We start from the raw sequence: 16,384 nt of genomic DNA, 5'->3' as shown, positions 1-16,384 counted from the left end.
TTAATCCACACAGTCACCAAGCCAAAGATCTCACCTCCCCTTCCAATCTCAAATTCGCACTCCGCCCCCATGTCCTTCTCTTTGAATCCCCCCAGAACTTTCCCGCTCACCAGGCTCAGGCATGTAAGACTCTTCTTTCACTCCTACCTCTCTCATCCCTGGCTCTGCTCAGAAACTACACCCTGCTTTATTTTCGTCTTCAGAAAGTCTCTCTTCTCTGTCCTCTTTTTTTCCATTTGCCCCTCCTGTCATCCAGCCTGGCCTTCAACACTCACTCCAAGGTCACCACACCCTTCCTGAGTCCCAGCGGGCTGTAGGTGGGCACCTTCTTTCTTGAACAACACTTCAGCATCTCTCCCCTCTCTGAGTGGGTTAATGGCTCTCTAGTCCTTCGGTTCATGTGCACCACCGTGCTTACTGAATGCCTACTGTATGCAAACATGGCCCCAGCCTAGCTCCATGTGCACAAGCAGCCATTGGATTCACTGCTTTCTAATCCAACGCCCTGTGTCAGTCACACGATCACACGTATTCCCACCACACAGGAACCTCGCTCTGTTCTTATTTTTTTTTCTTTTTTTTTAATTTTATTGATTTTTTACAGAGAGGAAGAGAGAGGGATAGAGAGTTAGAAACATCGATGAGAGAGATACATCGATCAGCTGCCTCTTGCACATCCCCTGGGATGTGCCCGCAACCAAGGTACATGCCCTTGACTGGAATCGAACCCGGGACCTTTGAGTCCGCAGGCCGACACTCTATCCACTGAGCCAAACCGGTTTCGGCCCCTCGCTCTGTTCTTAAAAGGTACTCCCTTCACTCTCCCTTCTATCCAAAGCCATGTCTCCTTAAGCCCAGTTCCAGTTCCACTCCTCCCCAGCTATACCTTTTCATATTAGTACACTTCTTCTCTGCCCTTATAGAGCTCCATATTCTCCTGAATTTTCCCATCGCCACAAATAGATCTCAAGATTGAGACCATGTTTAAGTTGAAGACACAGCATGTGCTAATGCATAAAGGTCGTGTTTCAGGGCCCACAGGAAGTTTGGTGCCCAGAGTGCTGGACCAGGTCCTCCTGGGGGGTGCACACTGGCCATGGCTCTTGTCCTGTGTCCCAGAGGCAGATGTCCAACAGGGTGGAGGGAGGGGCTAGGGCCAAGGGCAGAGTTAGGGGTCTTGTGACAGTCTGGGGCTGATGGCATTCCTCCAAGCTCAGTGGGATGGCTGTGGGGTCTGTGTAGGAGTCAGGATTGATAGCTTGGAGGAGAAGCAGGATGTAACCTAGAATAATTCCCTGACTTCTGACATCCTTCATTGGAGAGTGGGTTGTTTCATGTTCAATAATTAAGTTTCTCAGTGAAAACTTGTTAATGTCTAAAAACATGCAGAGTAGAACAGATGGCAGTTATAACATGGGACAAGGAGGCTGGTAGGATACATGAAGACTAAGATTTCTCTATGGAGCTCAAATGACCAAAACAAAGCATTGGAAGTTTACTCAAAAAGAAGACTGACATTTGCCTTTTTTTTTTTTTTTTTTTTTTTAGATCACGGGGAGTAAAGTTTTGTTTCTTTATTTGCCTTCAAACCAATTCCTAAAAATTAGTATTGTTAAGCATTTTAAGATTCAACATGGTAGAGTTTTCTTTATTCTTGTGTGTATACTCACAGCCTAGCCCATGTTCCTTACTGCACAGACTGGTCATGGGAACAGTGGTGCTGTGTTTGGTTCCAGTTTGGAGCATCTGACCTGTTTGAGCAGAGGCCACATGGAGGACACCTTGTAGGCTTGGTCCCCGGCGTCCAAGGAGCACTGTCACCTTCACGAAGTGGGCCCATGGGTCTCACTTCCCTCTACCCGAGAGGCAGTTCACTGCCTATGACCATGGACCACACCTTACGGTCAGAGACACAGGCTCCTGCCCAAGGACGTGCAGAGACTGAACCATTTATGTAACATTTGCAAAGAGGAAGATTCACAAGGAAAGTAAAAAATGGAGAAGGTAACAGATTAATACAGCAGAAGGTATGAAGGTGGAATGAGCACGGCACAATTTGGGAGAACATTGCTCTAACCTCACGTGAGCAGGACAGGTGAGATTAGGAATTGGCCAGCTGCACAGGTAGCCTCAGAGACAGAGCCTGGAAGAGCCCAGGGTGGAGTTAGGAGGCTGGGAGAGGTCCGTGTCCCTTAGGAAAGTCATTTGTCTTTCTTGCTCAATTTCCTCATCTCTGAAGTGACTTAGGTAACCTGTGTTTGTCTCATTTAATCCATGCTTTTGTAGGGTGACTACAATACTATATTCGTGCTGTAGGCTGCCGGGGTTCTTGTCCCAGCCTTACAAAGGGTTCAGCATTCCAGAGAAAGGTGCTACGTGTAGATGATTAAAGAGTCCGGAGACGAAAGATAATTTTGAAAGGCATTGGGGGTCAGAGGATCTTCAGCTGAAGGAGCTAAAGACTCTCTCCTTGACCAAGGGCCCGTGCTTTTATTAAACACAATTTGTCCCAAGGCAAGGTGGAAATATACACTTCAAAGGGTAAGGTATCAAAGGGTAGAATACAGAAGCATTATCAGTTTGGGGAATAGCCTACAGCTGTTCAGGTGTTTGGCCAACAGGAGGCAATAAAATGCCCTGAGCTGTCTGGCAGCAGACAATCATTCTATTCAGGTTTGGGGGAAGTGCCGGTTAGCCATTTCCAACAGGTAAACTACATTTGTGTGGCTCACCCTTGTTGAGCCCCCCAGGCTACATACATGAAAAATGTACACACAGAGACATGTGCACACAGATTACAATGTGCTTATGAACACACACTTATGAAAGCATTGTGCATGTATGTTCACGTGAACTTTGTACACATAATATGCAACACACATGCACTGTAAAATGTATACAAGTGCAGTACCTGCACTCACACAGAGGCAGGTATGCACACACACGTACATGTAACCACTCAAATGTATGCACACGTTTTCACTGACATGTATATGTATGCACAGATATGAATACATGTATAGATGTGCACATGTGTGTATACAGCTGCACATAGGTTCATGTGCATGTACATGTGCACACAAACTTATTCACACACATGAACATACAGGGCTGTGGAGAGCTCTGCAGCACATCCCACGTAGGGAAGTGTTACAACAGCCAGCCAATGACAGATATTCCATCCCCCTGGGACAATGACACCTGCCCCTTTGGCAGTTGGACGACAGCTCACCTGTCCTACCCGATTATTAACAAGCATGTTCCCTTACAGGCTGGCAGTCCGAAGCAATGGGAGACTGGAGCTTCCTGGGTAGACTATTGGAGAATGCACAGGAGCACTCCACGGTTATAGGCAAGGTCTGGCTGACGGTCCTGTTCATCTTCCGAATCCTGGTGCTGGGAGCTGCGGTGGAGGAGGTGTGGGGAGATGAGCAGTCAGACTTCACCTGCAACACGCAGCAGCCGGGCTGCGAGAACGTGTGCTACGACAAAGCCTTCCCCATCTCCCACACCCGCTTCTGGGTGCTGCAGATCATCTTCGTGTCCACGCCCACCCTCATCTACCTGGGGCACGTGCTGCACATCATGCGCATGGAGGAGAAGAAGAAAGGCAGGGAGGAAGAGAAGTTGAAGGGGGGCAACCTACACCTCAGTCCCGATGGACAGTGTGGGCCCAGCAACCACAGCCAGAAGGACAAACTCATTCTGCGGGACGACCGGGGCAAGGTCCCAATTGCTGGGGCCCTGCTCCGGACCTACATATTCAACATCATCTTTAAGACGCTGTTTGAAGTGGGCTTTATCGCTGGACAGTACTTTCTGTATGGCTTTGAGCTAAAGCCACTCTACCACTGTGACCGGTGGCCCTGCCCCAACATCGTGGACTGCTTCATCTCCAGGCCCACAGAGAAGACCGTCTTCATCATCTTCATGCTGGTCGTCGCCTGCCTGTCCCTCTTACTCAACGTGCTGGAGATATACCACCTGGGCTGGAAGAAGCTTAAACAGGGCATGACCAACCACTATGGCCCAGACACTGCTGAATCCAGGGTGGGGGCCATGATCTCTGGGGATGAGCTCCCACTCCCCTCCCACTAGGCCACAGACACCGGCACTATGGGGCGCCCTTCTACTGCACGCACTGTCTCTTCCCTGGGATGGGCAACAGTCATTATTATTCCAGGGCCCTCCACCAGCAACAGACTTCAACATGGCAGCTCTTTCCCAGACACAGGGAAGGGCCACCCTGACAAATTCCACAACAGCAGCCACCACCTGATAATGACAGAGCAGAACTGGGCCACCAGGAGCCTGGGCAGCAGGTTCCGTGAGGAAGGTCCCCCCTGTGTCCACCTCTTCCTCCTTTGCCCCTCCAGGCAGCCGCCTGCAAACCCCTCAGGAGGGCAGAGAAGGCAGCAAGGAACCTGTCGTGTTGGAGAATGGGGTCAGCAGCGTCCTGGGAGAGAGCGGATGGAAGTGACTCCTGCTGAGCGGCAGCAGGCAGCGACCCCGCTGTGGAGATGCACAAGCCGCCTTTGCTCCCCACAGACCCCAGACGGTCAAGCAAGGCCAGTAAGGCCAGCCGCAGTCAGGCCAGACCCAATGACTTGGCCATCTAGTGTGGTCTCCCAGATAGCTTTCTGATGACCACTTTTCTAGCATCAAAACCAAAGTGCACTTCAATTGAGCAGCTGGAGAGCCTAGAGTGACAGAGAGCACTGGCGTGGGGGGGAGACCACCCGAGAGGTCAGGTTCCTGTCAGTGCTTCTGTCCTTAATGCTGGAGGTGGAGTGGGGAGGGCGGCAATGCTTTCTACGGGGGATGGGGCAGAGTGGCTGATGCCCTTTAAAGATATTCACGGTGCCCAGGAGCCCTGAGCCAGGAGCCCTTCTCAGGGGTTTCTGTCTGTGGCGGACTGTCCTGCGACGATAAAGAGGCAGGTGTCCGCAGCCACTTCAGTTTGGGGCCGTTGGGTTTTCTGTCCTGAGCTCCCCGGAGCCTCTGGGCAGCCCAGAAGGCCTCAGCTGCACTTAGCCCATCTCTGTTTGGTACTTTTAACTCAGAGTTGAAGTTCATTTCAGATATTTGCCAAACTGCACTGAAAGGAGACTTAGAGCAAGCCTATGTAGTGTCATTTGAGATTCTGAAATTGCATGTGAAGCCCAGGATATCCAAGCGCAGGCTTCATGACAAGTAACAACGAACAGTTCCCCCAGAGGCAGAGATTTGTGGGTGATGGCACAGAGGTGGCTGGGAAGAAAGCAGGTGGAATGCAGCCACACTTGAGATCACTTTAACAACTGAGGACACGGAAACAGTCATGTGGCAGGCCCTCCTTTGAGTGGTTGTTTTTTATTTTTTGTTGTTGTTGTTATTTTCTGCTTTGAATTGTACGGATAGGTCTATTTATTCCACTTTCTCTTTTTCTAAAAAAATATAAAAAATGTATTACTATTGCATGGATACTGACCAAAATAGTGATTATTTGTCCCTTTTCCCACCAGTAAAGATTTGAAATTTCTTTTAAAATAAATGCTTTGACTTCATGAGTCAGTTCATTACTATGAGAAGGTACAAAATGAAATAAAAGCAGGGAAAAGCTTAAGTGCCTTTAAATACTCGAAGTTCTAAAATGAGAGGTTAAAAGTAACTGCTGCTGCCAGGAAAATTATCTATACAGGTGAATGAATAAACTACCCCTTTTTAACAGTGCAAATGAACTTCATATTTCCTAACCATTCTCTGTGGGCAGCCCAGTAGCTTTCTAAAGTGTAAATAAAAGTCTGTGCATTCACTCCCTGTGTAAGTGCATGTGTCATTTTGTGCGAGTGCCGGATTTGTCATCCACCCGGGTGGCTGCTGTGACAGGGAAGGCTCTTGGTGTGGGTGAGTGTGGCTGAAAGATGACAGAATCTCCTGTCCTGCACACACGCTGTTCTGTCTCAGCCAGTGTCTGAACCGAAGAGCAGTGGTGGTGCTGAGTGTGGTCCTCATCACACTCTCCACCTCCAACAGCCACGGCTTGTAGTTCTTATTCAGCAGAACGCCGCCCACTGTCAATGTGATCTGTTTCTTTTTATGCATTCCTTTTCTTTTCTGATTATTCTTTTTGACCCTCTAAAAGTCTGTTTGAAGAGTCTGTGATTCCTGTCTTCAGATTAGTTCAAGCAGCTGGTTCATTAGTGCATTCAGCTGGCTGTGGTGTGGGCTGGGCCACCTCCCCAGCTTGAACAACGTTCACTTCCCATACATGGCCTGTAGACTTTCTCAAATGGTGCGTCTCAGTACTCTTGAGGAAAGTGTGCCATTTGTGTGGTATGAGTTATGCCCTTAAACAGGGTATCACCTCTTTCATATCAAAAGGGTACACCATAACATCCTCAGCAATAATATACATTTCCATTATAAGGAATTTTAAATACAGTACATTTGACAAAATTGATTTATAATCAAGCATTTCTCTTTTCATGAATTCTGGAGTCTGAGAAGCAATTTTAACATTACAGAAAGCATTAATAAATGAATTCTTTAACTACAAAAGCAAGATCACTATATTGTTGGCTGCAAGACTGTATTTTTTATTACTGCCTTTATTAGACAGAGGCATGGCTAGCTGGGATAAGACCTAAAACAGCTGACAAGAATACTAACAATTTGGAACTTATCCATTTGCCAAATCCAGCTAAAGCTGATAAGAATTCTGTCCTATTCATTTTCATTGAAGACCTCACGCAATTTAAGTCTATTTTTAAATGCCCTTTCAAAATTGTCTTGGGAAGCATTTCCAAATGAAAAACTACTTGGAGTTTAAACTGCTTTTCTGGGCTTGCACTTGTGCAAACCGAAATAGTGGCTCCAGAGTTTTTATGTTAAATGCGGAAACCAAGCTCCACTCAGACATCCAGGCAGTTGTATTTGAGAAAATATGAGGTTGACTGGTATAAAACCAAAAGCCAAGAATATGCCAAGTTCTGATACCAGCCCAGCCTCTAACTTGCCATGTCAGCTCTAGAATGTCACTTATGGAGAGAAGAAGAGGAAGGGTGAGAAGAGTTGGTGTTACTGCCTAGAAGTAAGATAGAAGACTGCTCCTCATCTCCCCTCTGTGCCTCAAATAAGCTGGGATCAAATCTACCTGGATCATGGTTTGGCACATAGTAGGCACCTCATAGTGACCCAATGACTGAGTGAATGAATGAATGAATGAATGAAGCTTGGATTCTGCTTGGCCATCTAAACTTCATTTGAAGCATCAATGTATATGATATCAGAGAAGGGTGTCCCCTTGCCAGGCTGGCTAATTCTGTCTGCAAAATCAACTTTATTGAGATGTAATTTGTGTTTGCCACATGGATATGCCAAAAGTGTATCACCACAGTCAAGAACATTCCCATCACCCCAAAAGGCCCCTTGTGCTTCTTCTAATCAATTCTCCTTCACCACCAACTTCATGCAATCACTAATCTGCTATCTGACATTATTGATTAGTCTTTTCTAGAATTTCATGTAAATGGAAGCATACAATATGAACTCTTCTCTATTTGTTATTTTCACTTAACATAATGTTTTCAATGTTCTTATTCATGGTTGTGGGTTTTAGTAGTGTTTCTTTTATTGCTGAGAATACCATTATTTGTCCCTTCACCTGTTGATGAACTTTTGGGTGGTGTATTAGGGTTCTCCAGAGGAGACAGAAATATACATACATACAGTTGGTCCGTGAACAACACAAGTTTGAACAGTGCAGGTCCACTTATATGTGGATTTTTTTTGCAATAAATACTGAAAATGTATTTTCTCTTCCTTATGGTTTTTAAATAACTTTTTCTCTAGCTGACTTTATTGTAAGATTACAATATATAATACATATAACTTACAAGATATGTGTGAATTGACTGTTTATATTATCAATAAGACTTCTGGTCAACAGTAGATTATTTGTAGTTAAGTTTGGGGGGAGTAAAAGTTATACAAGGATTTTCAACTGCACGGGGAATAGATACCACTAACTCCCATGTTGTTCAAGAGTGAACTGTCTGAGGAGATCGAAGATGGCTGCCGATGAGAAGGCAGGCTGCAAGATAGTGTGTGAGTGAGAGAATGAAAGGAGAGTGTGTGGACGTACAGGGACTGTCTATTTGTGAGTGAAGGACAACTATATTCCAAGGAACTGTTGGGGACTGCCAGACTGGGCTCCCCTGACCGGGCAGCCTCCACTGCTGATGAAATCTCTCTCAGAGCAACCGGCTCTGCCACAGAGACCGCACCATCTTGAAGGGGAGAGTGGCTGTGATAGGAAGCCTAGCCTTACCTTCAAACAGGAAGAATCGGATACCTCCCACAACACCCAGGGACCAGCTGCAAACTCACAAACACCGGGTCTCAAGCAACATGAATACACAGACATGGACAAGCTCTGTACCTTCTAATGGAAAGGTCAGATTTCACCCAGAGAAAGGTGAGGTTTGTGATCCAGGCTGAAGGGAGAAACGCGCGCAGTGGGATCTAGAGGTTCAGAGGAAGTCTGCGCCCCACAAAATCCGCGGCCCTTGGGGCCAGCATAGTCTGCAAATGTGGAAGGGGGTCCACAGGGCTGCTGGCAGAAGGGAACTCTAGAAATCAACCCATAGCTGGGCTGGGCACAAAAAGGCAGCCTGAAGCTTTACCAGTAAACAGGCTGTGCTGTGCCGGGGGAAAAGATGTGCACAGAGACATGAGCAGAGTCACACGCAGTGCCGGAGCGAAAAAGTCATGAGTTCACGCACTTACTCAGACTCTTTTTTCTCTTTAAATCCTTGCTTTTGATCACTAAGCCCAGTACATAGGATCACCCAATTAAAAACATTCTCAGAGACTGCAGGGGAAAGTTGTTTTAGTGGAACCTGGGGATCAGAGAGGGGAGAAACGATCAGAAAACCAGCTCTGGGGCAGTCCATACCCCCAAACCAGTATTAAGTGTGTCAGGGAAAACAAAATCTAAATACTGGCTAGAGAGGACTTATAGCCCCGGAGGTCAATACAGAAACACTGCCACCCAGGGGTTGAATCATAAACTGACTCTTGTGTAAATACAACCACAGGCAGGCTGAGTAAAAAAGAAATACTGCCTGCTTGAAAATCAGATTGTGGCTTACAACACAGAGGAGCTATGGAATTCAGGGAACTTCAATAATGTCCTGACTACCTGACAGGAAACAGGCATGCCAAACAGAACAGTAGAGGAAGTAAATAACCTTCACTACTACACATTTTTATATTTTACCTAAAAAACTAATTTTTTTCTTTTTTTCTCACTTGATTTTACCTTTTGATTATTGTATTTTTATTTTTAATCAGTATTAATACTACTATTATTTTACCTTTTTTAAAAGTTTCATTTTATTTTCTCTTTATTTTATTTCATTCTGGGATTAGTGTTCTACATTCTATTTTCATTTTTCCTTTAGCATCATTTTACTGTATCTCAGCTTTACCTTTATGCCAATACTCTCTTCCTCATTTTTCCCCTTTTGTTGTCCTGTTTCATTTACCCTTTTCCTGCTTTAGATTTTCCCTATTCCTTCTTTTTACCCCATGTTAAAAATTCATCCTACTTATATATCTAATTTCCAATCCCTTGCTCCAAGTCCATACACACTTCTCTCTTCTCTTTCTTCACTATCCAAATTTTTTTCTCTCTTCCCCTTTTTTTGTTTTGTTTGTTTTTTATTTATTTATGTTTTTTGTTTTATTGTGTTTTCTTTTGCCCTTCTTTCACTCTGCCCTATTGTTGTTGTTAGTTTGATTAGATTGTTTTTTTTTGTTTGTTTCTCTTTTTTTTCTTTTTTCTTTTTTTGCTTCTGTTTTTCCTCTCCTCAATTGTTATTAGTTGTTCTTTGTAACTTGCCTTCATATCAGGGTTCTTTGCATTTTTTTTGGATTAGTTTTTGTTCTATTGGAGTTTTCTCCCCATATACATAGTTTTTTCCCCTTACGTTTTATTCTCTTTCTTTTCTCTCTTAATTTTTTTTCCTTTTCTCAATATCATTTTGCACTTTTTAAAATATTTTTATTGATTTCAGAGAGGAAGTTAAAGGGGGAGAGAGAGAGAGAGAAACATCACTGATGAGAGAGAATCATTGATTGGTTACCTCCTGCATGCCCCCTACTGGGGATTGATCCCGTAACCTAGGCATGTGCCCTTGACCAGAATGGATCTCAGGACCCTTCAGTCCACAAGCCGATGCTCTATCCACTGAGTCAAATCAGCTAGGGCTTGCACTTTTTTAAAAATCTCCTAATTCTTTTTTCTCTGGTGGTCACCTTTATTTGGGGTTATTAGTATTGTGAATATATTTGTGTTCAGTGCCTTGTGTGTTGTGCATTGTTCTGTTGTATTTTGTGCCTTTAAGTCAACGCAGGAGAGAGAGAACTACATAACAAGACACCCAGAGAAGAGAGATCATGGGGAGACAAAGAAACAGCCTGCATATGAAAGAAAAAAAGGCATCACCAGAAAAGGAAGTAAGCGAAATGGAGGCAAGCAATATGTCAGAGAAAGAATTCAGAGAAATGGTCATAAGGTCACTGAAAAGGTTGGAAGACAAATTCAACAATATATGTAAGAACCAAGAGGAAATGAAGAACCAAGAAGAAATGAAAAATGACATCACTGCAATAAAGAACTCAAAAGAAAGCATCAACAGTAGACTAGAAGAAGCAGAGGACCACATCAGTGAGCTAGAAGACAAGGTAGGAAAAAATACCCAAGTAGAGCAGCATCTAGAAAAAAAAAACTTAAAAAACAAGAGGAGAACCTAAGGAAACTTTGGGACAAGATGAAACAAAACAACATCCGCATAATAGGGGTTCCAGAAGGAAAGGAAACTGAGCAAGGAATAGAAAACCTGTTTGAAGAAATACTGACAGAAAACTTCCCTGATATAGGGGGGGGGGAAACTCACACAAATCCAAGAAGCTCACAGAGTCCCAAACAAAATGAACTTCAAAAGACCAATGCCAAGGCACATTATAATTAAGTTGGCAAACACCAGTGACAAAGTAAGAATCTTAAAAGTGGCCAGGGAGTGACAGAAAGTTACCTACAAAGGATCCCCCATCAGAGTAGTCACTGATTTCTCAACAGAAACACATTGGGCCAGAAGGGAATGGAATGAAATATACAAAGTCATGCAAAGGAAGGATCTGAATCCAAGAATACTGTACCCAGCAAGGCTATCAATTAAAATTGAGGGTGAAATCAGGAGTGTCACAGACAAAAAAAAAGGACTAAGGGAGTTTATCACCACCAAATCAGCAATGCAAGAAATGCTAATGGGTCTGCTGTAAAAAGAAGAAATAGGAAGCGAAGAAGGAACACATAAAAAATAAAAATGGCGACAAACAAGTACCTATCAATAATAACTTTAAATGTAAATGGATTAAATGCACCAATCAAAAGACATAGGGCAGCTGAGTGGATAAGAAAACATGACCCATATATCTGCTGTCTACAAGAAAACCAACTCAGAAAAAAGGACTCACACAGACTGAGGGTGAAGGGATGGAAAAAGGTATTTCAGGTGAATGGAAATGAACAAAAAGCTGGGGTAGCAATACTTATATCTGACAAATTAGATCTCAAAGTGAAGGACATAACAAGAGATAAGGCAGGCCACTACATAATACTAAAGGGAGCAATCCAACAAGAAGATATAACTCTGATAAACATATACACACCCAATACAGGAGCACCCAAATACATAAAAACAATTCTGGAGAATATCAAGAGAGAGATTGACAGCAATATAGTCATAGTAGGGGACTTTAATGCCCCACTAACACCATGGACAAATCCTGTAAACAAAAATTCAGCAAGGAAATATCAATCCTAAATGACACACTAGATCAGATGGAATTAATTGACATCTTCAGAACATTTCACCCCAAAGTTACAGAATATACATTCTTCTCCAGTGCACATGGGTCATTTTGAAAGATAGACCATATGTTGGGACACAGGCAAAGTCTCTTCAAATTCAAGAAGATAGAAATCATATCAAGCATCTTCTCAGATCACAATGGCATAAAACTGGAAATCAACTACAATAAAAACAATAAACAAAATAAAACACCTGGAGGCTAAATAGCATGCTATTAAATAATGACTGGGTTACCAGAGAGATCAAAGAAGAAATAAAAAAACATCATGGCAACAAATGACAATGAAAACACAACAATCCAAAATCTATGGGACACAGTGAAAGCAGTCTTGAGAGGGAAGTTCATTGCTCTACAGCCTACCTCAAAAAATAAAAAACAATGATAATAAATTATCTAACTCTACAACTCAAAGAGTTAGAAAGAGAGCAACAAGAAAAGCCCAGTGTAAGCAGAAGGAAGGAAATAATGAAGATCATAGCAGAGATAAATGACATAGAGACCAAAAAAAAAAATACAAAAGATCAACAAAACCAAGAGCTTGTTTTTGAAAGGATAAACAATATTGATGAACCTCTTGCCAGGCTCACCAAGAAGCAAACAGAGAGGACCCAAATAAACAAAATCAGAAATGAAAGAGATGAAGTAACAACCGATCCCACAGAATTATAAAAGATTATGAAAAAATATTATGAACAACTATTCCAACAAAATTGATAAGGTAGATGGAATTGACATATTTCCAAAACTCAACCAAGAAGAATCAAAAAACCTGAATAGGCTGATAACTACTGAAGAAATTGAAACAGCGATCAAAAATCTTCCAGCAAACAAAAGCCCTGGTCCAGACAGCTTTACAGGGGAGTTCTACCAAGCATTCAAAGAAGAACTAAAATCTATCCTCCTCAGACTATTCCAAAAAATTCAAGAGGAAGGCACACTTTCAAGCTCTTTCTATGAAGCCAGAATTATCCTAATCCCAAAACCAGATAAAGACACTGAAAAAAAAAAGAACTACAGGCCAATATCCTAGATGAACATAGATGTTAAAATCCTCAACAAAATTCTAGCAAATCAGATTCAACAATACATTAGAAAGATCATACACCATGACCAAGTGGGATTTATTCCGGGGATGCAAGGATGGTATAATATTCGAAAATCAATAAATGTGATACATCACATAAACAAACTGAGAGACAAAAATCACATAATCATATCAATTGATGCAGAAAAAAACATTTGACAAGATCCAACACCCTTTCTTGATAAAAACTTTCAGGAAAGTGGGAATATAGGGATTATACTTCAACATAATAAAAGCCCTATATGACAAACCTACAGCCAACATCATACTCAATAGGCAAAAACTAAACCCATTTCTCCTAAGAACAGGAACAGGACAAGGATGCCCACTTTCACCACTCCTGTTTGACATAGTACTAGAAGTACTAGCCATAGCGATCAAACAAGAAGAAGAAATAAAAGGCATCAAATTGGAAAACAAGAAGTAAAACTGTCCTTATTCGCAGATGATATGATAGTATACATAGAAAACCCCAAAGACTCCATCAAAAAACTTGTAGTGGTATTTCTCTCTTTTCCGCACCATCGCGGAAAAGGTTCTGGTCCAGTTGCTGAGTGGAGGAGCTGGGGACTAAGAAATTAAAGAAAGAAAGAGACCAAGAGGCGAAATAGATTCATGAAGCTGGGAGCTGGGTGGGCCGCCATCCTCTCTGATGGAGAGGCAGTATGTCGCGCCCAAGCCACGCAGCACATTTATTTTAAAGGCCTAGATTTACATATCTAGTCCCAACCCTGCCTACTCCTGGGCTGCTCTGATTGGGGAAGCATGTTCCCAGGGTGTGACTCGGCCTATGTCCTGAGTTCAGCTGATGATAATTAAGGAAATGCCCAGGTGCCTCCCAGGCGGCCCTCTACAAAAACTACTAGACCTAATAAATGAATTTGGCAATGTAGCAGAATACAAAATTAACACCCAGAAATCTATGGCCTTTTTATACACGAACTAGGGGCCCAGTGCATGAATTCATGCACCTTGAAAGGAACTGTGGGCCATGAGGCTGCAGTGGGCACAGGGGCAGGTCTCAGACCATACTCTGCGCCCCCACCCGGCCCCTCCCACCACAGCCCCCAGTCCCCTGTCTGCCAGCAGCCCTGCTCCCGCTGCCACCGCTCACAACTACGGACACTGTGGAGCAATTAGGGCTGGCACCAGCAGCAGGTGCAAGCAGGGCCAGCGCCATCAGTGGATGCGAGCAGCAGCTGCTGCCCCGATCACCCTTCAGGAGCAGGGGAAAGTGGAGAAGCCCTCAGGGGTGATCAGGGCTGACAGCTGCTGCTCACACCCTCTGACAGCGCCAAGCAATTGGGAACAGTGCCAAGCACTGGCAGTGGGTGCGAGCGGGGCTATTGCTGGCAGCGGGTGCTAGAGGCAGCTGCCGGCCCCATCACCCCTCAGGAGCAGGAGGAGGTGGAGAAGCCCTGAGGGGTGATCAAGGCTGGCAGCTGCCTCTCGCCCCCGCTGACAGCGCCCAGTGATTGGGGCCGGCACTGGGCGCTGGGTGCCGGGTGCTGGCAGCAGGTGCGAGAGGTGGCTCCAGTGCCAGCAGCGGGTGTGAGTGGGGCTGGCGTGGGCACCAGGTGTGAGCGTCGGGCAGGACCGTGGTGCACAGGAGCAAAGAATTTTCAGTAACCACCAGGGGCTTGCCCCGATGACAGTGACCGGCGCCCTGCCTTGGTCTGGCGCCCCCGCTCACCTGCTCCAACATCCCGCTGTGGCCGAGACCCACCATGTTCCACACTCTGCCACCTGCTGCCGATGCCCACCTTGTTCCACGCACGCCCCCTGGTGGTCAGCTCACGTCATAGCGACCAGTTCTTCGTTTGTTCTGCCGTTCAGTCTATTTGCATATTAGGGTTTTATATATATAGATAATGAACTCACAGAAAGAGAAATGGGGGGGAAATCCCATTTACCATTGCACGAAAAAAATTAAGATACTTAGGAATAAACTTAACTAAGGATGTAAAAGCCCTGTACTCAGAAAACTACAGGACATTCAAAAAAGGGATAGAGGAAGACATAAACAAATGGAAGTACATACCTTGTTCATTGATTGGTAGAATCAACATCATTAAAATGTCCATACTACCTAAAGCAATCTATAGATTCAATGCAATAACTATTAAAATACCAATGGCATATTTCAAAGATCTAGAACAAACTCTACAAAAATTCATCTGGAATAAAAAAAGATCCCAAATAGCCACAGCTATCCTGAGAAAGAAGAACACAGTTGGAGGGATCACAATACCACACATCAAGCTATATTACCAAGCCACGGTTTTCAAAACTGCCTGGTACTGGCATAAGAACAGACATATAGACCAATGGAACAGAATAGAGAACCCAGAAATTGACCCAAGCCATTATACTCAATTAATATTTGACAAATGAGGCAAGAGCATACAATGGAGTCAAAACAGTATCTTTAATAAATGGTGCTGGGAAATTTGGTCAGATACATGCAAAAAAAAAATGAAACTAGATCACCAACTTACACCATACGCAAAAACAAACTCAAAAGGGCTAAAGGACTTGAATGTAAGATGGGAAATCATAAAAATCCTACAAGACTCCATAGGCAGCAAAATTGCAGACATATGTCGTAGCAATATCTTTACAGACACAGATCCTAGAGCAAGAGAGACTAAGGAGAAAATAAACAAATGGGACTACATCAAAATAAAAATCTTCTGCACAGCAAAAGAAACCATCAACAAAAGAACAAGAAAGCCCACTGTATGAGAGAACATATTTGCCAATGTTATCACCAATAAGGGTTTAATCTCCAACATTTTCAGGGAATTCAGACAACTTAACAAAAGATAAACAATCCAATAAAAAAAAATGGGCATAGGATCTAAATAGACACTTTTCAAAAGAGGACATTCAGAAAGCCAAGAGACATATGAAAACATGCTCAAAGTCACTAATCATCTGAGAGATGCAAATCAAAACAACAATGAGGTACCACCTCACACCTGTCAGAATGGCTATCATTAACAAATCAACAAATGACAAGTGCTGGAGAGGATGCAGAGAAAAAGGAACCCTCCTTCACTGTGGAGGGAAGGTAGACTGGTGCAGCCATTGTGAAAACAGTATAGCATTTCCTCAAAAATTTAAAAATGGAACTGCCATTTGACCCAGTAATACCACTTTTAGGAATATATCCTAAGAAAACAGAAACAGCAATCAGAAAGGATATATGCACCCCTATGTTCATAGCAGCACAATTCACCATAGCTAAGATTTGGAAACAGCCTAAATGCCCATCAGCAAATGAGTGGATTAGAAAACTATGGTACATCTACACAATGGAATACTATGCTGCTATAAAAAAGAAGGAATTCTTACCATTTGCAGCAGCATGGATGG

The 16,384-nt window shown here is 43.7% G+C and overlaps 1 protein-coding gene across 1 annotated transcript; it reads left to right on the top strand.

The window, feature by feature from the left end:
* The first annotated feature begins 3,288 nt into the window (after positions 1 to 3,288).
* On the top strand, positions 3,289 to 4,619 carry LOC103302382 (gap junction alpha-3 protein). Its single transcript, XM_008159447.3, is given in 6 exon segments — positions 3,289 to 4,184; positions 4,186 to 4,229; positions 4,232 to 4,322; positions 4,324 to 4,468; positions 4,471 to 4,507; positions 4,510 to 4,619. Coding segments are annotated over 6 exon segments (1,323 nt in total).
* The last annotated feature ends 11,765 nt before the right edge of the window (positions 4,620 to 16,384 follow it).

The sequence above is a fragment of the Eptesicus fuscus genome, chromosome 7 (genome assembly GCF_027574615.1).
Source record: "Eptesicus fuscus isolate TK198812 chromosome 7, DD_ASM_mEF_20220401, whole genome shotgun sequence".
In the NCBI taxonomy this organism is placed as follows: Eukaryota; Metazoa; Chordata; class Mammalia; order Chiroptera; family Vespertilionidae; genus Eptesicus; species Eptesicus fuscus.
This window is presented reverse-complemented; position numbering and strand designations above follow the sequence as displayed.